This window comes from Malaya genurostris, chromosome 2 (genome assembly GCF_030247185.1).
Source record: "Malaya genurostris strain Urasoe2022 chromosome 2, Malgen_1.1, whole genome shotgun sequence".
Classification (NCBI taxonomy): Eukaryota; Metazoa; Arthropoda; class Insecta; order Diptera; family Culicidae; genus Malaya; species Malaya genurostris.
In genome coordinates this window covers 66,765,499-66,792,061 of record NC_080571.1, presented here as the reverse complement: position 1 = coordinate 66,792,061, position 26,563 = coordinate 66,765,499, and the positions used below count along the sequence as shown (strand labels likewise).

Below are 26,563 nucleotides of genomic sequence, written 5' to 3'. Positions count from 1 at the left end.
TATAAAAATCACCCAAAATAAATTGACTGGAATGGATACACTCAGACGAAACGACCATCCGAAATCATAAGAACAAATTATGGCTTTCAATCGTAAGGATTATGACTTACAGACATAAGGACGAACTAAGAATGTATTTTTTTAGTTTGCTTCTAGTGTTAAACACACGTAGGACGATTCAGAAGCAAAACACATCTTATCAAACCAAAAACCGGATAACAGAGATATTTTGGCCACTTTTGGCCCACCTAACAAACTTTATGGATTTTACCGATGTTAAGTAACCCATGCTGCATCAATTTGAAGCCAATCACATTAAATGACCTATTGCGGAAGGGTTTTTCAAAGATATCACAACATTTGGTGGATATTTTTACAAAGTGGGCCAAAATAAAATAAATTCTAAAGTGGGCCAAAATACCTCTGTTGCCGTACTTCCAATGTCGATTTCGCTTGATGCAGTGGCGTGCCGAGGAAATTTGATGCCGGGGCGAAATAAGATTTGCCGCGCCCATCGTTGGTTCAGTAAGCAAAAATAAAAGCTGAAATCCATCTCCGAAAAGATGACTTGGACGAACAATAAAAGAAAGAGTTTGCCATCCCCATAAATACGTTGCGCCCGAGGCAAAAAGCTGCAAAAATCATAACGAAACACCAGCATCCGTGTCTGTTTCTATTTCGTGACATTAGAGACGAAATAATAACTAATTTTTGTAACATAGTGATATTAACTTAAATTTATTATCTTTAAAAGCTATTTGAAAAATTTAAAACCAAATATCATCAAATAATCACGGGGAGGCATGAGATAGAAACTAAAGAGCACTTAGTTTTCTCGCCTTTCCAAAAATTCGCCCTGCAAAAGAATAGATCGAAATTAATTGTGACGGTGAAGCCCCTCGTAACAGCACCACCACTAACGCACAGCAACTCGGGAAATCGAAATGACAGGTATCTACTGCACTGGCGGACTACTGTCAAGCGCGAAAACAGAAAAAGTTAGAGAAGTGAGCAACGTGGATGTGTTATAAGATACAAAATTAACCCTCAGGGTACGGACTGGGTTACCGTAACCCGAGCGAAATTTGAAAGAAGCGCCATACGAAGAGAAGTCGTTCACATTTTTCATTATAATTTTTTTTCAATCAGTTAAATGATTAATCTGACAACTCTATTATATTTTTGAGACAATTTCACACAAAATAAAAAAAAATTATTCAAATTGACAAAGTACAGCTCGATATACACCCAATCAAAGTCGCCGGGTTAGGCTAACCCTGTCCGTACTGAACGTAACTTTTTTATAGTCCGTACCCTGAGGGTTAATAATGCTCAAAGTTATGTGCAAAAATTTCCCTCGTTTTCTTATATAAATTTAGATTCGCGTTAAGAGTAGCTAAAACAGTTCTGAAAATTTCTTGAGTCTTACTAGTTATTTGAGATGTAAGTAATTTATCAAAACTTAGTTGAGGTTAACCCACATGGTTCGCTTTTATAACCATACAGATTCGCGGACATTGAACGACGTGATAAATCCCTGCATTGTATTTGAGTGGGTGTGCTCACCAACAAATTGTAGGTTATCTACTGCTAATTGAATTCGATTTACTGAATAAATTTAACTGTTTTACAGTTGAAGCTTTCCATCAATAAACGTTTCGGATTGCTATCGGATTTGTGATATCACCTCCCCCACATTAATCATGAATTGTAGAAACTGCCACAACATAATTCTTTCTCCGTGCTATCAGAAACATGATCAGCAATTTATGATTAAATTTTCAACACTGTGTGATAATCATAAAAACTAAGAATTTTCTCAAACTTTTGGAGACAATGAGAATAACTCATCACGTTTGCTTGCCTTTTTCGCACTCGGCCGATGATTTTAAGGTAGGCCCGAAAATCGATCTTTTTTCTTGTCCGTTGAACTGGACCACGACGGTGAGGAACTTACACAAATAGCACCAACAAAAGACCTTCGGCGTGGTGCAAAGCCTCAAAATCTCAGGTTGCGCTCTCATTCACTTTCGGACGTCGTGTCAAACAGTAACCTTCTCAAACAGCAGCAACAGATAATCAGTAATCGCATTCAGCTTCTGAATACTGGATCTGCATTCGGGAGCTGAATTTTGGATTGGAATCTGGAACTGAATTCAGAACCTGGATTCTTGTCCACCAGAATTCCGAACCTAATTTCTAGTTTAATATTAATAATATAAGAATTCAATTTCAGAATTTCAGAATACATTTTCAGAAATTAAGACACTGGAACTAAATTCTAATTCTGGATTCTGGAACAAGATATTTGGAATAAGTATTTTGAATAGATTTTGAAACTGCCCCAAGTAACCACGACGCATTATAACTTTACATTAATTCAGCTTCAAAAATTCGCGTAAAATTTGATTAAATTCAACGGAGTTACACGTGTTTTTACAATGCTATTATAAAGTTGAAAATTGCGATTATTAGACTCTTATAGGATTATTACTCTTATAGTTATTATTAAAGTTTCGTTGCTCCAAAATATAGCACTGAATGTTATATAATGCAAGGTTAATGGAAGGTTGTTGTAAAATAATGCTCAGTTACATTTTGAGTGCAAATTTAATGCACATTGCTTTAAAGTGTGTAGGATTAATGTAATTATACATTAATAATGTAAAAATAGAGTTGTAAATGTGCAGTGATATAATGCATATGGTTACTTGGGGGAATTTAGTTCCTAAATTCATGTTATTAATTCGATTCCAAAATTCAAGATATGAATTTTAGATCAAGATTCTGGAAGTAAATTTTGGATCCGAACCTGAATTTTGGAACTGACTTCTGCTCCAGAAATCAATCCATGAGTTCAGTTTCAGAAATTAATTCCAAAATTTTGTTTCAGAATTCAGGGTCAGAATTCAGACCCTGTATCCTGGAACTAAATTCGGAACTTGGATTCTGGAGTTAGATTTTGAAGCCGAGTTCAGTTCTTTAATTCAGACATTCAAGTTCAAAATTCAGTTCTGGAACTGAAAATGAATTCAGTTCCAGAATTCTTGATTCTGGATTGCGAATCTAAATTTTGCAACAGAATTCTAAACCTCCCACAGTTTCCTAATTTAGTTTTTGAATTCAGTTCCTTAGGTTCTGGTGTAGATAAATAAATAATGGTAAAAAGTAATCAACAATTGTATACATCGGATAAATTTCACAAATTCAATCTTTTTAGAACTTTTTAGAACCAATAAAATATTCACATATCTACTACAAACAACGATAACATTTTTGTGGAACGGTGATCTCGGGACATGATTTGCTCTCCATACGAAATGGGTCATCGAAATTCGACTCTTTGAGTCCTGGACTAAAGGTATTTGCATATATTAAAAAAATCACGAGAAATAAAAACTCCACAGGGTAGAAGCCACCCTTAAGGTAGCGCTTCGCCGTGGTCAGGTCGAAGCGAGACAACTCACTGCTTCCTCTTGCTTTGTCGCCGAAATTTCACGCAAAATTGCAAATTTCTCCAATACTAGCCCGATTAACGGAAAATCAAAAACATACGATTGTAGGTAAATGATCTTACTATGCATTTGGCGAAAAATACCAGCTAGAAAGCTTTTCTTTCGCGAGATTTCGTGCGAGTTTTGTTAAACATTTTGTTTTGTTTTTTCCTTTTCTCGCTATAAACAACTCGCATATGTAGGGATGTGCTACGTTTTCAACAAAGCGTCAAAGCTAGTAGCGATGAAAATCATTACTGATTTCTGGTTCTACTGAAACATGAATAGAAATTATTTTACAAAGTAGTAACACTTACTTACATTTTCTACTCATCTATATTCAACGTTTACGCAGAGAGAGCGGACAACGAAAACAAAAGGAATGTTGTTAGCGTCTACCGCATGTGGCATTTTACACACCCCAATGCATGCGTTGACATTGTGTGCGTGCGAAAGAATAAGGAAAAACTCATTTAATTTTTAAAAACTCGCACGAAATCTTTCGATAAAAACGTTTATCAGGCACAATTTATATACGAATCGATAGATAAATTAATTATCTAGAATCGTATGTTCTTGGAATTTCTGTTTTCTTCACCGATTTCTCACAATTTTGGGTAAAGTGCGTGAAACCCCGGGATAGGCAGCGAACTCCCGTGACCACGGCGAAGCGCTACCTTAAAAACAGTACATGAATCACCCCTAAATGACCATACCTGCATCGGCCAGAAATAGTCGAAAACACGTTTTCGTTCGGCACGTCAGAAAAGACATTGCACTTCGTTGCAAAACAAAAAGTGTTCTGTAAGTAGCAGAAACTTTACGTCTGCTTAGCGGTTCAAATTGAACTGCCGAGTTTAGCACTAAGCAGTTCAATTTGAACTGCTCTGCACTGATGAGTCAAAGACGAAACGTAAAAATAATGAAAACGGTTATGTGCCCTAGCACAAAATTTGGCTAACCCCTAAATGACCATACCTGCATCGGCCAGAAATAGTCGAAAACACGTTTTCGTTCGGCACGTCAGAAAAGACATTGCACTTCGTTGCAAAACAAAAAGTGTTCTGTAAGTAGCAGAAACTTTACATCTGCTTAGCGGTTCAATATTGAACTGCCGAGTTTAGCACTAAGCAGTTCAATTTGAACTGCTCTGCATTGATGAGTCAAAGACGAAACGTAAAAATAATGAAAACGGTTATGTGCTCTAGCACAAAATTTGGCTAACCCCTAAATGACCATACCTGCATCGGCCAGAAATAGTCGAAAACACGTTTTCGTTCGGCACGTCAGAAAAGACATTGCACTTCGTTGCAAAACAAAAAGTGTTCTGTAAGTAGCAGAAACTTTACGTCTGCTTAGCGGTTCAAATTGAACTGCCGAGTTTAGCACTAAGCAGTTCAATTTGAACTGCTCTGCACTGATGAGTCAAAGACGAAACGTAAAAATAATGAAAACGGTTATGTGCCCTAGCACAAAATTTGGCTAACCCCTAAATGAGTACATGAATGTTTTTCTATAGACAACTAAATGAAATAGCAATAGAGTATGATCGATAAAATAAACCCTACATGGGTTAATCTTTTAACAGAACAAATTGGCTCAAGTGGCACAAAACAAATTGGCTCAAGTGGCAGTTCTCGTACATAGAGCCAGACAATTTTTCTGACCGCCAATCGAGGTCAATGGTCACTAAGAAAAAAATTCTATATAATCAAAGTAGAAAAATTTATTCGATCGTCCCAAAACAAAGGAGACTGCTGCAAATGACAATTACCAAACCCTGTCAGCTTGGAGCGAAATCAGCAACGCCATCGCACGGCTTCAAATTCAACATGTGAATTGTATGGGTGCGCAGTGCTGCTATTTTGGCGCGCACGAATTTCACATTTATCTCTCCTATTTCTATGTACGAGATTCGATGCGGACTCTCCTGAGGACGCCATGCTCACAAAACAGGATTTTGCCAATGATTTGTTCGGAAAATGTGAGATCTGGATATCTTGTTAATATGATGTCTTTGCAGTTACTCTTGGTTTGCTTTTTCTTCCGTGAATTACCAGATTGATTTTATAATTTACGCTTACCTTTTCACATATTTTGAAAGCCTAACCACAAATTTTCGAATAATATTGGAATATAACTATGCCCAGTTTATATCTATTGAAAAACGAATGAATGGATGAACGTTCAGTTATCCTCGGTTTCAACGGTTTGGTTTATCGCCGAGGTGAGATATTGATAAATGATCCGAAACTGTTAACTATGTTGTAACATATAAAACAGGCGTTTTAAAAATATTAATATATTTGCTTTACATTCAAAATTAAATTTAGTATATAAACTATTTGCTTCATCATTGTGGATGCATTAAATAATATGAACCAGTAAAAGGCATGCAACAAACAAACGTAGTTCTAGTTATTCATCACTAGATAGGTCGATACTCCTAGCTGTATTCGTTCTACCGATGCGGACACCTTCCTTTAAAATGCCTCTACGCAGCAGCTCTTCTTGATCCTCAGTTCCGTGGTACGAGCTAATGTGTTTTTTCAGGTGGATCTTTTGGGTGAAATATCGCTCGTGGCATTGTACACACCGGAAGAAACGCAAATCCGTATGCGTTACTTTATGCTTACCCAAATCGGAGCTGTTGGTAAATCCTTTTTGGCACACATCACAAATGTAATTGCGTGTGTTGGTGTGGGATCTATGTAAAGAAAGAAAAATGTCGATTTGTCAACGCAACACTAGAGTAACTTTCGAATATTACCTTATGTGTGTCTTGAGTGCACTGGATTGACTGTAGCATTTACCACAAACATCACACTCGTATGGTTTCTCTAGCGTATGTTTCCGAATGTGACTTTTGAGATTACCAGCTTGTACGAAAGCCGCATCGCAATAAGTGCACGAAAAGAGCTTAACGTTAGCATGCAACCTAAGATGATCGACCAAGTTGGACTTTCGCTGGAACGTCTTGTTGCATACCTCACACTTATGCCTTCGCGCTGTTTGCTGCGGCCTATGTCTTTTTGGAGCAGGATTCGGTTTTTGAAAAATTTTCAGAATAAACTCCACCGCATCGGTTTCATCCTCCGTCTGGTCTTCTTCAGAACCAGATGAAGGAACCTCATCACCAATTACGCTTTGAGAATCCGTCGGTTTTACATTCGAATCTATAACTAAGTACTTGCTTACACCCGACGAATTATGAGTATTAGTATCGTCGATGCACTCAATCTGTAGGATTTCCTGGTTATTATTTTCATGATTTCTATCAGATTCTTTCAGTTGCTGCTCGTTCTGGTATATAATATGCAAATCTGAGCTGTGCTCTTCAGGATGCTCTCTACTCAGTGCGTTTTCTTTGAGAGCTAGCAACAGTAAGTTATTATTACAACTTTCTAAAATAAAGTTATAAGCATCCTGTAACCGTAATTGGCAACTTTGGCATATTTTAGAAGGCATGTATTCATCCTCGGGACACTGTAAATAAAGTAAAAAACAATGTGTTATTTGGTATTTCTGCGATCGTGCATACTTCAATGAAATAGCACTCAGATCAGAAGCATTAGAATTATCAATGAAAACATAAAAATTACCTCTATCCCGGTAGTTTTTTGAAATGCAGTTTGCAAATTCACATCCAACCCCGGAGGTTGAGTTTCATATAAACTTAGAAATAATTCACTTTTATCGGTATCCATGCACACTCTACAACAGAGCATATAATTATCTACATTTAGCGGCATACTGGCTTCTCCAATAAACGTAGAAATAAATATCAGATTGTTATTCCTGCAATTATTGACGATTTGTACCAAAATTGAAACATGTAATAAGTACACATCGGTCCTATAATAAATAATAATAAAGCGTTGTCACAGAATATACTCACACGCTCAACCAAAAATAATTGCTATTTTTTGTGAATTTCACTCAGCTTCGTTAAAAAGTTCAGTGAGAAACTTAACGAAATTAGTTTAACCCACCCTCTTAGAAAAAAACGTTCAACGGAGGTCCTTCATTGGTCCAATGCGTTGGATCATTGGTCCAATGAAAGTCCAATCAATAGCGGCCCTTACACGATCATTAAAAGTGTCATTACTAAGTAATGACACTTCTGCTCAAATGCTCGTCATTACTGCATTACTGTACATCATTACTTTTTAGCATTACACGTTCATTATTAATGATGAGTATTTGTAACTACTCCAGCAAAAGCAATAGCAATATTTTTATTTTCGTTTAGATGAAAATAAATTTGATTTGCCATTAAAACGTTAAGGTTAATGAAATATTAACAATTTAAATCTACACTTTGTCATTTTTTCGCGTATAGTTCTAAAGATATTCAGCACTTCCACAAAAAAATAAGAAGAAGAAATAATGTTGGTAATGATGGAAAATCCGGAATTCCATCATTACTCGTGTCATTACTGAACTCGTAGACCTTACACGATCATTAAAAGTGCCATTACTTTTTAGTAATGACACTTTTAATGATCGTGTAAGGTCCGCTAATCGTTCAACGGGAGGCCAACACGGCACCTTCGTTTGCCGATTTTGAAACAGTCCGTTGAACCGAATGCCATTTTTTTCGTTCAACAAACCCGGCAGATAGAGGTCCATTGTTGAGCCTTTTTTAACATGAGGAGTTGGAGCCCCGTTGGACAAGTTTTACTGCAGAATTTCTGAAGTTTTTTCCACTTATTTGCTTAAACTAACAATACATACCTGCACAATACTTCTACTTCACGTAGAATAACAACAAATTTTCTTTCTATGTAAAGGTAACACTTAATTTTCAGACTATTTTTACCAGAGAAAAAACAACAACAAACCGTTCCACCAAATTGAACGAACATTTTGTGCAATATGTCGTTCAACAAGCGCTCAAAGACCAACAAAATTGAACGGCCTGCTGAGAGGGCACCCACTCAGCAAGCGATTCTATTTTGTTACAGCAAATTCAGCAGCTAGAGATTATTTCGTGCAGTATGTTGTTCAACAAACGCTCAACGAATAACAAAATGTTATCGATTGCTTAGTGGGAACTCAGTAAGCGATTATATTTTGTTGGTCTTTGAGCATTTGTTGAACAGCATACTGCACGAAATAATCGTTCATTTTGCAGGAACAATTTGTTGTTGTTTTTACTCCCACAAAAATATTGTGGAAATTTGGTGTTATCTTCACATTTGAATTTTATTGCTGAATTTCGGCAAAAAATGCCGAAATTTGCACAGCCGAGAGATCGGTAATCATCTCGGCAAAATAATAATTACTGTGAATCTCAGTTAGGCAAATTTGTTAACTGTTAACAATTGCTGAACTTGTCAGCAGCAATTTTGCTGTTAGCTCGGCAAAAGCGATTAACATTGAATAATGAATTACCGAGTCATCAGTAATCGAACGGTGAAAGAATTTTTCTTAATTGTTGTATGAAATAATTATCACAAAATCTAAGATTGGGGAAAGGGGGTGTTTTATTAATGTCCATTTTAATGCAGTATACAAAAAAGCAAAGCAAACCTAGAAAAAATTTTGATTGTGTTTGTTGTTTACTGACAAACTCAGCTTAATGTTTTGCCAAATTTAGAAAAGAAAACGTGTTTTACCGAGATGTCAGAATATCACATAAACAAATTTTGGAAAAGAGCCTATGGATTACTGAACAATCAGTAGAATGTCGTGTTGCCGATCTAGTTCGGTATTTCATTATGCCGAGCTCGAAGTATTCTACTGGTATGTAGTGTTCATCTAAAAAATAATTGCATAAAAACTTACAAAATTCTTCAGTCAAACTAGTCCAATGGGGCTCCAACTCCTCATGTTGGAAATGGCTCAACAATGGATCTCTGTCTGCCAGATTTGTTGAACGAAAAAAATGGGGCTCGGTTCAATGGTCTGTTTCAAAATCGGCAAACGAAGGTCCCATGTTGGTCTCCCGTTGAACGATTAATTGGACGTTGATTGGATTAACGATACAACGTATTGGACTAACGAAAGGCCACCGTTGAACATTTTTTTCTAAGAGGACACTATGATATCGTTTTCGCTTGATGCCAAACCAGAGTTGCCAACTGTTTTTTTTTAAGTAATTGCTTGAAATTGGATGAAAATCGGTATTTATCGGCATGAAAATTGAATTATCGGTATTTTAAGAGAGTATATCTGTATTCCTGAATCTTGTACAAACATCTGTATAAATACCGATAAATCGGTATAGTTGGCAGCGCTGTGCTAAACCTAACCCAGTTTCCAACCTATAGATAAACAACAACACTTTCACTTCTACTCTGCCTCATATATATCTCACATCAGCATCCAACGGCAAAATAGACATGTGATGTGTATTGTTTTTCTGTTGAATGTGTTTCCATAGAGATTATGAAAGGTTATGATGGAACTAATGATTTTTTCAGTCTACCAGTTTAATGTAAATGATCATTTTGTCTTGCAAACTTTTTCATTTCTTATTTGGGTTTTAAATGAAATTGTTTATGAATTGTTGAACATTTATTATCATGATGAATTAAAAGATAATCGGAAGCAAATTAAATACTAAATGTCGGAACATTAAGATTTTCAGCACAACTTCTATTGGTTCAGGAAACGTAGATAATACACAGTAAAAAAAGAATTGTAACAATCGCAATGTACTAGACGTACTGAACATCAAATGCAATATTTTTCTGTATTTGAAAAATATTGCAAATTAATCACATATAATTACATCAAAACAACGTATTGAGTAGATTACATCACCTTAACTGAATACTGCATACGATTCTGATAAAAATTTATGCATCTTCTCGTGTAATAACAACCTTTAGAACGACACCAACACATTTGTCAAATTACAACAAAATTGCTGCACATCACAATTAACACTGATGTTCATCGATCACGGTTTAATATCACAACAATCTCGATGTCGTTCTAAAGGTTGTAATATTACACTTTCTACATATAAAATCAGATCCCGTTTCCTTTTCGTTGTTTGTTACTTTGGAGAGATTCTACAGCTTCAAATTGACGGATTTTTTCGTGAAAATCGTAGTTTTGACTTTCTACAACCATAAAAATTAAAAAAAATATTAAACAATAAAACCGACACGTTGGGGTCTAGAAAAACATGTATTATATTTATTCTGCTTTGGTTTTTTGACTTCTGATTAGTCTCCGCTGAGATACAGTGGACACTACAAATCATGATTTTTAAGAAGCGTGCTCAAAAATACCTCATCACCGACTTATTTCTCAATATTTTTCAACAACAAAGTTACAAAATGTTGTTCAAATGATACTTTGTGTTATGCAAAACGTTTGAGTTTGTTCTGTTGAACGATAGCTCTGAGAAGAAATCGCCATTCGTTTTCGGCACCTCTTTTTGTCGCGAGCAAAATTAGAATTTAAGTGTACTCATTCTTTCGTGAAATTTGACCGTTTAGTTTAAACATATTTCGCAAATGAAGAAAGCCCCGGTCGGAGCTTGAGCTTACGACAAATGGCTTGTAAGACCAGATCCTATGCTTTGAACCGCCACCTCGGAGCAGCTCACAAAAAATGTTTCAATGTCTACATCAATACGCTGGATTGAATTGAAATGTGATCTGTCCCGTGCTGCGAGTAGATTTTCAACAATTTTTCTTTTCATTGGTTATTAAAATCAACAAAAACATAATAACAAACTGAACGAACATGTACCTGCTGTCCCTCTAAGCAGGCCGTTCTATTTTGTTGGTCTTTGAGCGCTTGTTGAACGACATGTTGCACGAAATATTCGTTCAGTTTGCTGGAACGGTTTGTTGTTGTTTTTTTTCTTGCAAAAACAGTGTGGAAATGAAGTGTTACTCATATTAAAAATGGCTCAACAATGGACCTCTGTCTGCCGGGTTTGTTGAACGAAAAAAATGGCATTCGGTTCAACCGACGACACGACCAGGCACTCCGAAGAAAAAGCATCGTGAAAAGTGTTTGTTGATCATTTACCACCAGTTACCACAAATCAAGCGACCCCTTGTTAATAATAAAAATCAAATTCTCGAGCAACACTGTTTTAGTTGCTACGAACAGTAACTAAGAAACCCAGCATAAATAAACAAATAGTTTGTTTTGGAAAAAACGGAGAGAAACGAATTCCTCCTTATTGCGGTTCCCTAAAGGACTTCCGGTGAAACTCTCAACGGGTGAGCACGTTGCATCGTGTTAGTCCGGAGAAAATTCGAGTATTTCGCCAGAAAGAAAGGATTTTCAGTCGTACTTTGACGATTCGACGCAGCCACACAGCAAGATTTTCGCTTGTAGTCAAGTGAAAATAAAGTCCATTGGACTATAAACGAAAATTAACTGGCAATATAGCCTTAGTTGCTGTGCCATCAATTCGGCGGTTCCCTAAAGTCTTACCATCATCAAAACAAAAAAAATGATAGAATCTTTGAGTACTTCGTGAAATTACAGCTGAACCGAACCTCAGTAAAACCTGACCATCCAGGTTGACCTAAATATAAAACAATTATAACAAATAGTGCCCAAAATCATTCACCTCGAAGTCGAGGGGGCAGAACAGAAGTAGCGCAAGCATAATTCTTCAAACAAACAAGTTCTATGCTCTATGGACAATTATTTTCGTTAAAGATAGTACTCGATCAGCATAATAGGTTGAAGATATAAAATGGAAAAAGAGATGTAAGACTACCTTTACTAAGTCGAACTTTTTTGTATTTTTTTTATTTGTAGGTGTTCAAATGAGGAATATTTTCAATGTTCTACACAATGCGACTCGAAATATATGCTTAAACTAAATTTACGAAAGCATATTCAAAATTTACACTTGTACGAAGAGTAAAGGACGATATAATCAAATGTAGCACATGCGATTCGGTTTTCTACACAAAGAAATCACAATCACTAATTGGAAGATCTCTTCTCTAGAAAATTCGCTTGATTATCTGATTTTTCAGAACACATACAAATTCAGTCACAGAACTTTTTTGTAATTTTGGAAATAAATATACTTTTACACCAAATTTACGAGTGTGTAGGGTTTTGGTAATTTAGTTTTACCGTTACCGAAGTTAGAAACGAAATTTTTCGCCAGAGAATTTCTCTTCTAAATTTTGGATTGCTGGCTTTCATTTCTTAGAATATTTGGCCTTCTGGTAAGCAGCAAAGAGGGATCGTTTAAAAAATTTTCTTATTGATAATCTAATAAAGTCTTCGAATTAGCAGTAACCAAGGTTGCGGTAACTGTTATTCGAAAAACAACAGTTTTCGGTCTGGGTTGCCAATTTCAAACATTTTTCAAATGACTTCATTTTGACATTACCAGTTACTGAGGGGTAGTTAAATTTACGATACAGTTTTGATGGACGAGTGGCAGGTCGTGTCGTCGATTCAACGGTCTGTTTCAAAATCGGCAAACGAAGGTCCCGTCTGGCCTCCCGTTGAACGATTGATTGGACTTTCATTGGACCAATGATCCAACGTATTGGGCCAATGAAGGACCACCCGTTGAACGTTTTTTTTTCTAAGAGGGGTTCGATTAATTTCGTCCAGTATGCAGCTGCCCTATGAAATTTGTCGACCCGTATCGGTCCGATCATCGGCCCGATTATCGGACCGATTGAGCACGATATGGGGCCGATCGTAGCGCTTCGATCGGCCCGTCATCGGACAATTCTGCACCATTTGCATCAACCGCGTCGTCCTAAGAAATCTTTATTTTTACATTATGTATCGCTAGAGAAACAGAGCGAAGGAATATCAAACAAGGCATTTTCAAGCCGACGTCTTCCCGATAAGGTGTGGTATAGTGTTAAACATTCTTTTGTTTCGACCATAGAGGCTTTAACCTTAAGGTCATTCGCCTCTTAGGGCCAGAAAAACTCTGGCCCTATGCTCGGAGTTGAAAATCCAACCCCGATATATCCCATCCTCTGCGTATAAGACATCCGCTCTCTGCTTTGGTATTTTCATCACTCTTTTGTTCTATCGATACACTATGTAAGCTTGAAACGCAGTCAAAAGCTTTCTTGCACGATGCGTCCGATGCTCGGATTTACTGGGTGATTGAAATCTTATCGCTTTCTAACTGGGTAGAGGGAAAATTCACCGAAAATTTTGCTAAAATGACGGTTAGTCTAAAATAGGTAAATTTTTATCTACGTGTATTTATCTGTCATAAAAAGTTGTTTATAAACGCATATTCTAAAATTTTTGTATCGATTTCTTCTTTTTGTGTAGAAACCAACGATTGATCCTTTAATCCTTCAAAAATGGGACGCAAACGAAAGTCGAAAGCTCCTGTGAAAATCACGCGCTCGCCTAAGCAAGCGAAACAGAGTGCCACACCTGTGAAAAAAGATGTCACTAGCACCGATGATGGTTCGAATAATCCAGTTAAGAAAAATTCACCCAAAGTGTCGGATCCAGTGCAGCTCGACGATGTAACAGAACAACAGGAGACTGCCGATGGTAAGAAATCGTGGGACAGGGTCCGTCAATGGATGATTGATCAGCAGCAGCAACAAGCTGACGAACCCGATGCTAAAGTAGCGTTGGAAGAGATCGCCGATGAAGAACCACTTACCGAGGACCGTTATCCGTTGGCTGATGATTCTGCACATCTGAATGAAGACTTTGAGGTAAAAAAGTACTGGAACAAATGTTTACCGTGCTGACTCTGGCTGAATTTCAGGTTCCGTTGCGCTATCGTTTGAAGGATTATACCGAAAAACAGATCCTCAACTCAGTGATGTATGAGTGCGAGTGGTTGAAGTGCGGTTTAGAAACGACTGATGATATCGAATATCTGACTCACGTCGAAAGTCATCTAGATAGTTACTTACAGGGAAGACGGGATTTTCGAGGTAGGTTGATTTTGGTTGCGTAATCGGTACAAAAAAAAGTAATCCAGCGAAGTTATGAACAAATGAGAATTATTGTATAAACTCTAATGAATATTTTTCTACTTGTCAGACCTTACCTGTCTTTGGGATCTTTGCGACTTCAAAACATCAAGTGTGCGTGATTTGGAAAGTCATGTACACTTTCACGTGTACCACAATCGGATGAAAACGCACGGTGCCAGTTTGAGCAATATCATAAGCGTCCCGAAGTGCAACAATGACAGCCGTCGACGAAATAGCATCGATACGTTTCGTATAACCTTTCAATGTGAATGGGGTGACTGCGAAGAAGTCTACCACAAAGCACAATCGTTTTTTACGCATGTAAACAATCACATTCAGGATCAGTTTCCGGTAGACAAAAGATCAAGCAAGGTGCCGCTGATGTGTCAGTGGGCCGCCTGCAAGCAAACCTACAAACGGTGTAGTATTGGTCTCGAGCATATTAGACGACACTCGACGGAGCGTACAATCGGATGTTACACCTGTGGAGCAATGTTTGTGTCCCGTCTGAAATATATAGATCATTGTAAGCGTCAGGTGGAATACCATAGTAAGTGGAACGGACCAGGTGTCGTGTTTTATAGTATTGATTAAAATCATTTATTTTAGATCGAGAATATCCTTGCCAACAATGTAACAAGCTTTTTGCTACGAAACAACTTATGGTGGACCATACGAATATTCACAATAAGAAATACGCCTGTACGCTCTGTCCGATGAAGTGGCCATCGCGGAAGGCGTTATCCTATCACATACGCTATAGACACGTCGAAGACAAACCGTTCCAATGTCACATCTGCAATCATAGGTGAGTTCGTTAGGTTTACTATCTTTCTAGTTTAGTAGTATCACTGATGACATTGATCATTGATGAAGCGTATATCGTTTTCCTACTAACTAAAGTTCAGCAAATGTTTGAAAGAAGGAAACGATCCGTAATGTTTACTATAACCCGAATTCTTCGGTTCCCTTACAGGGCTGTCACTGCTCGTGATTTACACATTCATACAAACATTCATGCAAATATGAATCAGTGGAAGTGTTTTGAGGTTGGCTGCAAAATGGCTTACAAATCCGAAATAACGCTACGAAAAGTATGACTCCTTATCCTTGAGAGACAAAACAATGAAACGATTTTTTTACAGCATATTCTGACTGTACACAAAGGCCTCCCCCCGGATATCTACGCTTGTCATCTATGTACCAAAGAATACAAATGCGGAACGTCACTGTCCAACCACTTGATGAAGTATCATGGCTGTGAACGCCTGCCGGGTCACATTCGTTATCAATACCGTCAAGATCACGAGGACGAAAAATTTAAGTTGGCTGTTTATTTGGATAATAAAATTGCCTTAGCCAATAGGGAACAGGTAGCGCCTCGTTCGTCTAACGAACAGACAAAACTATCGACAACGACTGAGTCTGACTCATCAGGGTTTCTCGATCAGACCACCTGGACAAGTTACTCAATTGAATCTTGGAAGCATATTGACAAAGATAAGATTTCCATCAACATGATCCCAGACAAAATACACTCAAAAATGCCACGAAAACCGCGAACGGTGAAACCAAAAGTGGAGAAAGATGATTCACTAACTGAAAGTTTATCCATAGACCAGTACGCACCCGTGGGCGCACACGACATAGAAGAAACGGCTACCAGAAACATTGAACGCAAAGTGTATTCGAAAGCAAAATCCAAGAATCAAGCAAAGTCTAGAAAGGTGGATGATTGTATGGCTGCTAAGAAATTAGTCACGAAACGTACTGCATTTGCGAAACAATCAAATTCTTCAGATTGTGAAGAAACAGAAGAATTTAACTCTCTCGTCAACAAATCGATTTCTCGTAGAGTCTATCCGAAAGCACCATTCAAAATTCGCAGTCCCAAGCCGGACACTAGAGATGATCGTTCGATTACTCAGGATGAAGAGATATGCAACGTTGAAAAATTTGCTACTATAACTCCAAACAAAGTTTATCCGAAGGCTAAATTTTGCCGAACAAAAAATTTACCTCTCACAAGTAAAATTACGATCGAACAGACAGAAATTGAAGATCGTTCAACAAGAACAGTCATTGATCTACCGAACCATGAGTACAGCAATCAATCAATTGTAAATCACGACACCGGTTTGTACAGTCTTACAAATTATTCACTTGCAACGATGCCAAGTGAAAGAAAAATTGTTACTTCAACCTATGAACAGGATTCATTACAATTAAATGGCACCCAAAGCATGCTGGAAAATCCAAATATTTTAGCATGTGATTATGAAGACAATGCACATAACCAAATTGCATCGTCGAACTACGACGGCAATCTTATTACGGAGACGGTTGGGGAATTCACCATCACTATGCGCAGGAATAGTGATGAAATTGATGGTATTGCGCCTCCGAGCACACTGACGGATAACCCAGCCAAACGTACCGAACCCATCCATTCGGACCCGAAACAGGTTGTTCCGGTTGGAGATCTTGAGCATATAAGGCATTATTTGAAAGTGGACAACTCGGCAATCATTTCGATTGACATTACTGACGAGACGGGATGTGTGCTTTCCAACCAAACAATTGACTCTGTTGTTTACAGCTGCAAGGCAGATAACGAAAATAGCCGCCGACGAAAATGACCACAGATCTTCTCCGATTAGACTAACGTTCTTGTATTTTACAGTATCTGTACAATTATAAGTAAGCTCATGTTAGATTTATTTTTGACCTTTGTTTCCAGTATAGTTATCCATTTATATTGACCACAGTTCTTAAGAAATTAAATTGCTTATAAGCCTCTAAATTTTCGAATAAAATGATTCCCATCAATTGCAATTTTTTCTATGCACGCCAAAACTTTTGTCGACATTTTGATGTATCTGTCAAAATCATCAAAGTCATCTGCAGGTTTTGTACACTGCTTCTCCACAACCATCATCATCGACCCTCGGCTTCATGGTAGTAAACCATAGAGATCGTCGTTTAGCTCCCGGATTGGCGATTATGTTTCCGAAGAGTTTCTGGTGTCATTCAGAATTCCACAGGAAAATCATCTTGGGGTTTTGATATTCTTATTCTACTTCAACGATGTTCTCAAGTAGAGAAGGTGTTACTACCTTACCTTACCTAACAGCTATAGTCCTGGGGCGTCCTTTACTGTATCAAGCATACGTCTCCACATAACTCGGTCCATGGCTGCTCGTCACCAGCCACTCAAGGCACGGATGCTTCTGAGATCACCCTCCATTTGATCGATCCACCTTGCTCGCTGCGCTCCTCTTCTTGTCCCAGTCGGATTGGATTCAAGAACCATTTTCACTGGGCTGTCGTCCGACATCCTTATGACATGCCCAGTCCATCGTAGACGTCCGATTTTAGCTGTTCGTACGATGGGTGGTTCTTTTAGCAGCTGTTGCAATTCTTGATTCAAACGCCATCTCCACGATCCATATTCTATCTGCACTTCGCCATAGATGGTCCTCAGTAGCTTTCGAAAACACTGAGAGCGCGTTGGTCCTCTGCCAACGTAGTCCAGGTCTCGTGGCAATAGAGAACAACCGGTTTAACGGTCAATTTCGTGCGGTGGCGTACTTTTTTCGATCGAAGGATTTTTCGGAGTCCAAAGTACGCACGATTCTCTGTCAAAATACGTCTATGAATTTCTCTGCTGGTGTCATTATCGGCGGTCACCAGTGAGTCCAAATACACGAACTCGTCAACCACCTCGATATCGCCACCGTCTATCAATATTCGTGGTGGGAGGCTTAGTGTTTCTTCTCTAGAGCATCTTCCTCTCATGTATTTTGTTTTCGACGCATTTATGGCCAGTCCGATACGCCTAGCTTCAGCTTTTAGTCCGATGTAGGTTTCCGTCATCTTCTCAAGGTTACGTGTCACAATATCAACATCGTCAGCGAAACCAAAAAGTTGTACGGGCTTTCGGAAGATCGTGCCCCTAGTGTCGATCCTCTTCGAATCACACCTTCCAAGGCAATATTGAACAAGGTACGACTCTCTTGCCGTAGCCTTCTCCGAGATTCGAAGGGGCTCGAGAGTGTCTCAGATACTCGGACGTAGCACATCACTCTATCCATCGTTGTTTTGACCAATCGCGTCAGTTTATCCGGGAGACCGTATTCGTGCATTATCTGCCATAGCTGTGCTCGATCGATTGTGTCGTATGCCGCTTTGAAACCAATTCTCCATGTTAGGAGAGGCTGATTACCATCCTTGTGAAGGGTAGGTCTCTAAACAGTGCTGACACGATATCCCTCCGGTGAGACAGGAGGTTGGTGCAGGCCTAACAAGCCGCCCGAAAAAAGGAAGTTACGAATAATCAAGGAAGAAATACGAGAAGATATTTCATCCAAGAATAATGGTTGGCCGTTCCCTCTGGCGAATTCTGTTCGACATCATACTGCGCTCGACTCGATTTGTTTACGTTTTTGTGCAGACTGTTGACCTCTTTGTGCCGCAATGAGCCGGTAGTCCACAATGAAAGATCGCCGCAATGAGGTGTAATAACGTGTGATTTATCTGTTTTCGTCGTTAGATACTGATCAAATTTAAAATTAGTACAAAGTGGTTCTACGTCTTATCAAGATTGAAACAAATTGTAGGAAATTATTGCATTCGATGTTCGGCACATCTTAATTTTTTGCACATCGATTTAGAATCACATCGAGGTCGTCACAATTCTTTTTTTTTTCTATGTAATTTTTCAAATATTTTCCGTAACTATGCGTGGTCTTCTGATATGTAATAATATTCTCCAAAACCTACTGTTATTGACGAGAGGCGCTTTCCTTTCGAGTCTCTTGATATTTCATCAGCTCCGCACAAGAGCCCCCCCTTATTGTTGGTGGGGGAAACTTTTCCTTAGCTTTAGTTTGCGTTGCGTTTCGTTATGACGATAATCTTGGCGGATTGCACACTTATATTAGCATGTTTTCTGCTGATTGACCAATAGAAGTTGTTCAGGAAATGGTATTGGGTATTAATACCATTCCAACTCAACTAGAACATTTCTACAGCAAGATAGGAAGGAAGTAAGAGAGGAAATGTTGATGCGTCACCTACTTTCCGGAAGGACGACAACTCATAATTCTCTTCCATTGAAGTTGCGGAGTTGGAGATATGGGAGTAAAAATTTCTGAAGTGGCCCCCCCATTTTTCACGAGGTAACCGATTTTACAATAAGTGTTATTGTTTTGTAGTATTAGTATCTACGAACATGTTCGTGAAATATTTCGTCGATATTCGAATTTTTTATACTATTTTTAGTTACATTAACATTTGCTTCCTGAAACTCAAGCTCTGTTTCGAATTATACGAAACTTTGCAAATGGATAAACAACTATTTTTGGCATAGAATGAAGAAAAAATTGTTTAAAAATGTTCAATTTTACTAAAATTTTTCAAAGAAATCGTTATTAAAGTACCTTCTTCACGCAATTTTTGTCTCTGTTAAATGCTAAAATGTTGCATATGTTATTGGTTTTCATAATCAACAAAAAAATTTTTGTGCTCAAAAAGGGTTTTTGAAATATTTGATTTTTTGTATACGCGCGCTGTATGCAAAGTGCACCGCGCGAGCGAATCGGTATGGTGCGGCAGGGTTCGGTAGGGTGCGATGTCGTTGGTGCGACTGAAGCGAGCTGCGACAGGTTTGGACAAGTAGGCATAGAAAATGATTTTTTTCCTTTCTTATCTCAACTTTTTTAAATTGTAGTATTTCGATGAGTTTTTGGTGTAATATTTAAGAGAAAATGAATAATATGAAAAGGGCATCATTACAGCACTAGGTAGATTTAAACAGGTTTCTCTATTGAATGTACGTCAGGAAATTTATATTTCAAAAACCCTTTTTGAGCACAAAATTTTTTTTGTTGATTATGAAAACCAATAACATATGCAACATTTTAGCATTTAACAGAGACAAAAATCGCGTGAAGAAGGTACTTTAATAACGATTTCTTTGAAAAATTTAAGTAAAAATTTTAGTAAAATTGAACATTTTTAAACAATTTTTTCTTCATTCTATGCCAAAAATAGTTGTTTATCCATTTGCAAAGTTTCGTATAATTCGAAAGAGAGCTTGAGTTTCAGGAAGCAGTACAATGAAAAAGTATATAAATGTTAATGTAACTAAAAATAGTATAAAAAATTCGAATATCGACGAAATATTTCACGAACATGTTCGTAGATACTAATACTACAAAACAATAACACTTATTGTAAAATCGGTTACCTCGTGAAAAATGGGGGGGGGGGGGGGTAACTTCAGAAATTTTTACTCATTGGTAAGTTAGGGGTCTAGGATTCGCTCTACGCTAGCGATATTAAAACATTGAGTTTAAATATATATAATAGCATTTATACACACAAGAGTGAAAAACAATGAAACGATATCACCGGCAGAGATGGCATTTCACCAGAGTGATACACGCTAGAGTCAGATTTTTGCCACACTGAGGATGCAAAAAAGGAAGCACCGCACAAAGAGGAAAGCGCACTTCTTTTCAGTGTCGAATAGACAGCATTTGAGTGTGTGCTTGTGGTTAAAGCAGCTGGCGCGAGTGAAACACATTCTCTTCGCACGAATCGCTCACACGCGCTCTCGTCTAAATACACCTAAGTGACCACTGGCGCGTGATGGTGAGCGAACACTTCTGTGAACTTCAATTAATAGAGAGTAGATCTGGCCTTGCTATGAAAAATTTGCAAGGAAAACCGAAAATTTTACGATAAATTGTTTTATTTTGCTGATTTTGCGTGTCCACGCTTCATCTACGAAAACCATACAGCAGAGTGCTCACCGGCGTGTACACCTCTGTGAAAGTATCTGCATCCACCTCAGAGAATTTATTAGCTAATGCTCTAGCACTTTGGTGCGATTCAGTGGAAGAGGTAAAAGGAAATAAACAAACGCACTCATGATGCGTGCACACTTTACACAACAGTGGTGTATAAATGTGAAAGAGAAGAGCTCTCGTTGAAGTTGTCAGTGCGAGGGGAGAAATTTTGCTTGCTCTTCGTCACACAGAGGAGATAGACATCTCTGATCACCGGTATCCAATATGCCTCATGACAGCGCTTATGTATACTAATTGTACTTGATCAGCTATTCGTGCCACGATGTTAGAGACTGACCGCGGCCCGAAATTGATTCGTACGTCGTGTACCGTCTTTTTGCCTTGCTGTTCCAAGTCGGAATTTTTCATTTGGGTGTGATTCCAGGCGGATACATAACGGCAGAATTAAACTCTTAGATAAACTCAGATAAACTTCGAATACCAGTTCCCAGCATTGCATATTTGCTGGATGGCTGTTTCGAATTTCGATCCATTTAACCGGAGTAAACACACAAAACAACTTCCTGTGTACTTCTAACCAAGGATGGCTTTTATCGTATCAAAGAATGCTCACTCTTCACTCTTCACACGATTGAATCAGTGCCATCAAAGAGAGACTAATATCATCGCAACAACAAACACCCGGCATGGCTCATTTAACATAGAATAGCCACCAGTGCGAGAGCTAATTTTTTTCGATGACTTATTCTCGTTTCGCGATCCGATTCTGTATGGGCAGTGGATAATTGCGATAGAATCATTTTACTATTGCCGCTTATTCTAACTATGTGCATATAACCTTTGTATAAGTTGTGTCTATGAAAATGTATGTGAATGCTCCACACAAGGGTTTTGAAATATTGCAACCTAGTATGAGAAACATCAAGTTGAACCATCGATTCGATTTTCTGCGATAATTGTCAACTTGCGATCCTCTCTTGGGAAATTCCACACAGCAACGATCATTATCAGACTGTATTTTTTTTCAAGGGCCGTGAAATACTCAGAGTATAAAGTGGAGCGAAGAAATGTAGCAAAATTCTCTCGCGGTTCATGCATTGAATGACTCGAGTTCTTCTCTCTCTCTCTTTTGGATCAGACCTATCGGTCCATGAAGGACTCGAGTTCTTGTAGCATCTTCTAACGGATTGAAAATGTTGTATATAATATAGAGAGCTATATAGCAGCTTCTGTCAAATTTTCGGCAATCACCAACACTGCTTCTAACACCACGAAAATCGAAAAAAGAGTAAATTTGATGCTTTGTATTTAACTTTTATTTTCGATATCTGAATAACCGACGAAAACTATTGTCGTTTTCGCTTGATGCCAAACCTAACCCAGTTTCCACTCTAACTGCTGTTAAACCTTTTGTTTAAAGCCAGTTTCGAACCTAGTTTCAACGTTGTTGAACTGAAAATCGAGTCAGTTTTTATATTAGGTTTGCTCAAACCCTCGTTGCTAAGTGCGAAATCAACAGTTTCGTGAAAAGTGTTTGTTTGATGAAACTACCCTAAGTCAGTTTCAGTTTTCTCAGATGAACATGGCATATATATGACGAAAAAATTTTGACGGAAACGAAAATGTTTCACCGACGCGCACGCCTGCTGCGATCTCCTGGAAACTTTTCCGCCAATCATCGACAAATATCGAACTTTTTGGTGACGAAAAATTGGTGGTTGCCGAATACGTGTATTAGGACACGGATACCAGCAGAGAAATATAACGGCGTATTTTAGCAGGAAATCGTACTTCTATGATCCGGAAGCATCGGTAGCAGTAGAGCAAAACTCCAAAATTATACTCACTGACACTAATCGACCAGTCTGTCATGGACAGCGCCGATAAAAGGGTGGAAGAAAGAGGGGGGAATCCCTCCGGGCTCGAACTTTTCCAAGGGGGCCGAAAACTCGAAGAAATAAAATTTCTTTTAATTCTTCATAATGGAAAAATATAGAAAATTTAGGCTCATTTGGCAAGTGAATGATATTTGTTAAGATAATATGTTTAAAAACCTTTCAGTTCGACGGTATTCCCATACCTACAAGTTTTCAGGAAACATCTGAATAGAAGTCCATAATGTTGTAGTCCCTATGAGCCCGATTTTTCTCCCGACGGCCCTGATCATTTTTCATCCTCCAGGAAGTATTTGAATCGAATTGCTGTTTTTGTCGTGACCCTAATCGTTGAGGATTCAATGTCGTACGATTCGCTTTACACCAATCATCAAGACACCTGCAAAGCAAAATTGGCATCGTTGAAGTAGAATAAGAATATCAAGGGACCAAGATGGTTTCTCTCTTGAAACCCGAGTGAGACGAAGAACTGTAATCACAGTTTTCTCGTATTCCACGTGCTCTCATTTATACATGGAACTATTATACTCGGAACTCGTTACGGTGTGACTGCGTTGGCTGAAATTTATCATGGTATATATTTCTATCCTTAATGTCATTTTTTTCAGATGCGTGACAAAAGGAGATCTTAATGAACACGTACTAACCCACGACGAAAGACGAATGTTCCGATGCGAAGAGTTTGGCTGTGATGTCGCGTACAAGTGTCAAAAATCGCTGAGAAAGGTAATAATGCTATTCACAACATTCAATTCGCAACTCACACTACTTTCTCTTAGCACGTGGATTCGGTCCACTACGGTATGGGTCCTATGAAGTATGCCTGCCATTTATGCGAGAACCATTACTGTTCTGGTGCCAACTTATCCAGACATCTCATGAAAACCCACCAGTACCGTAAACCACCCGGTTACAGTCGATTCATGTACCAAGCAGATCGGGATGGCGTGTTTCGGTTGTCGACGTACGTAACTGGCGAGATAGTGAGCTATTCGGACGATGAGTGTAAATCCGAGGCACAGTCCCAGGATTCCTCGGCGGTGCCGATCAAGGAGGATAACGAAGAGGAAGTTCAGACGTGGACTAGTTTTTCAATTGGAAAACTAGAAACAATGGCTCGCAACACCATCGCTATCGAGCTGAAGGCAAATGAAGTTTTACCGAAAGCATCCCGCTCGATGCCATCCTTGAAGAAAAGTGACTCTCGGGCATCATTGCCCGGACCAAAAGATGAACCTTCCTCATCTGCGAAGAGTGTCGATGACTTTACCGTGATGAAACGATACATCAAGGAAGAAAAAACTGTGGTTATTTCGTTTGAGGAAACCGACTCAGCAGGCAGCGTGATACGGAGCGAAACGGTGCAGACTACCGAACTCACTCCGGATAAGTTACTATCCAGTGGCCGTGTATAAACAACGAACAAAACTGACTTTACGTTAAGTTTCGTGTTTTCTGTCTACATCCATTATTTGACACTGCGGTATACGGTACTGTTACGTACTGATTCTAGATTTTTCTATACAATACTATTACTATTCAGATAAATCTGACATCAGTGAAATAAACCAGCTATTATTGTAAAGAAAGCACATCTTTTGTCTCAATTTAAATGTTAATTTTTACAAAACAATTAAGATTTAGAAATAGAACAAGACACTCAAATAATCACTCTTTTTTTTGGCTACATGATGACTGTCGTTGTCATAAATGAAACATCTCAACGGACCTGATACCGTCTTAATAGGGCGCGTAGTAAAAGGCTTAAAAATAAATATCTTTTTTTTCTAAACTGTCGTGTCCGGATTCAGATATCCGAAACACGACCATTTCAAAAGGCAAAAGGTCTTTAGTTCTTACATCTACTGAAAAGCGAAATCTTAGGTAATCGAATCTATCCGACGGAAGCGGATTGAATGAAAATCTGTAAACGATTCCTTTTCCTTCGGTCCCCTCGAAGCTATGAGTTAAGTTAAACCAGTGAATCCGAAAAACACACGCGTCAACGAACCGGAGTCATTGCCACCATCAAAGGTCTTCGCGGCCCAAACGAATATGTGTAAATCCTGTATCTAATTTCATGAAGATTTTGTTTCGCAGAATATGTGAGTATTTATTCCAGCTACCTTTGGTTGACTAGTTAATCATGTCGAAAATATGCACAACAGTCGAGAGCAGGGTTTGGAATATTCATTCACCGGTGAATAAATATATAGTTTCTATTGCACAGTGAGCGAACAATTCCACCGCTCACAAAGAGGACACCTTGTCAGCCAAAAACACTGGTGGTCCACAGTACAGTGGTGGAAGCAATTATATATTCCACATAGACACATAGATGGTACAGTGTGCTGGTATTAGAGTCTTCAGGAAGCACAGAAGCCGTGAATATAATTTTCTCTCTCGTGGTCTGAACGTCGTTCCTCTCACAAAATAATTCATAGCAAGCAAACTATCTTCACGGAGATAGAAAGTGATGAAGATTATATATTCAGTGTTCGCTAACAGACTGATGACTGGCTCTCAACTGTCGAATGTTTCTGTGAACTTCGAACGCAAACGGCTGTTAATGATGGCTTTATGTCACGAAAACTGTTGCATATCACTTATTCAACTCATGTCAAGCTAATAGAGGGTAAGAATTCTTAGTTATACTTGAATATTATAAACGAAAATAACAGGAGCGCAGGATTAGAGATGGCGATCTCAGCAAATACTGCGAACAAACAAGCGCTTCGTTTGCTGGCTGCTCGAAGAGAAACTAACTCCTGAACTCTGACCTCGAAGAGACATTCGATAGTTAAGAAGAGTCAGTCATCAGTCATTGGTGAAAACTGAATATTTCATCTTCAAAACTATCCAGTCTAGTGAAGATATTTGCATTCTCTCTTACAGAGAGAAGGAGAAACAGTAGTAGGGGTGAATAATGTTCGCTCTCTTCAATTCTCGTGCATGGACAGTCATTCCAATAAAACAACAAAGCTCACTGCTTCGTTCATCCAAACGCTGGGCGAGAGAATTCTGCTTTTTATGCAAATCGGATTATTCACCCAGAATTACTGCAGAACTGATTCCTTTAGTGAATTCCGTTTTGAGACCCCATACCCCCCCATACACTTTCAGTTTGTCGTGTGTGACGTCATACCTGAACGTTTAACTGAAGCTCAGTCAACTCGTCTGGAATTTGATTCGGAATTCAGTATGATTTCCAAATGGATTCCGAATCAGATGCAAAAAACGGTTCCGATTCGAATCATCGCTGTCGAATCTGATTCGGAATCCATTTGAAAATCATACTGAATTCCAAATCGAACTCCAGACGAGTTAACTGTGATTGACTTCTCGCGTGTTCAGTTGCATCCAATTAACCGATTTCAGTTATGGCCTAATCAAACCTTTCCGGATATGGTTCAGGGCACTGTTACAATTTTGGAAGTACA

General features: G+C 38.5%; 2 protein-coding genes across 4 annotated transcripts; one reads left to right on the top strand and one right to left on the bottom strand.

Annotated features, from left to right (window-relative positions):
* Positions 1 to 5,808: 5,808 nt before the first annotated feature.
* LOC131429528 (zinc finger protein 33B-like) lies at positions 5,809 to 7,350 on the bottom strand. Its single transcript, XM_058593706.1, has 3 exons — positions 7,097 to 7,350; positions 6,265 to 6,980; positions 5,809 to 6,201 (listed from the first exon to the last, which is right to left on the bottom strand). The coding sequence occupies exons 1-3, from the start codon at positions 7,244 to 7,246 to the stop codon at positions 5,913 to 5,915; spliced, it is 1,155 nt and encodes a 384-aa protein (XP_058449689.1). The 5' UTR covers positions 7,247 to 7,350; the 3' UTR covers positions 5,809 to 5,912.
* A 6,338-nt stretch (positions 7,351 to 13,688) lies between these two features.
* LOC131428537 (histone H4 transcription factor) lies at positions 13,689 to 24,754 on the top strand. 3 transcript variants are annotated; one of them, XR_009229393.1, is made up of 7 exons: positions 13,689 to 14,146; positions 14,200 to 14,371; positions 14,481 to 14,963; positions 15,023 to 15,221; positions 15,390 to 15,507; positions 15,559 to 17,113; positions 23,732 to 23,849. XR_009229393.1 is itself a non-coding variant. In XM_058592541.1 (6 exons), the coding sequence occupies exons 1-6, from the start codon at positions 13,778 to 13,780 to the stop codon at positions 24,536 to 24,538; spliced, it is 1,977 nt and encodes a 658-aa protein (XP_058448524.1). In that variant the 5' UTR covers positions 13,689 to 13,777; the 3' UTR covers positions 24,539 to 24,754. The 3 variants fall into 3 exon arrangements, 2 of the variants coding, with proteins under 2 accessions (XP_058448524.1, XP_058448523.1); XM_058592541.1 differs by lacking the exons at positions 15,390 to 15,507; positions 15,559 to 17,113 and adding an exon at positions 23,903 to 24,754; XM_058592540.1 differs by lacking the exon at positions 23,732 to 23,849 and having other exon boundaries at positions 15,559 to 19,771.
* The last annotated feature ends 1,809 nt before the right edge of the window (positions 24,755 to 26,563 follow it).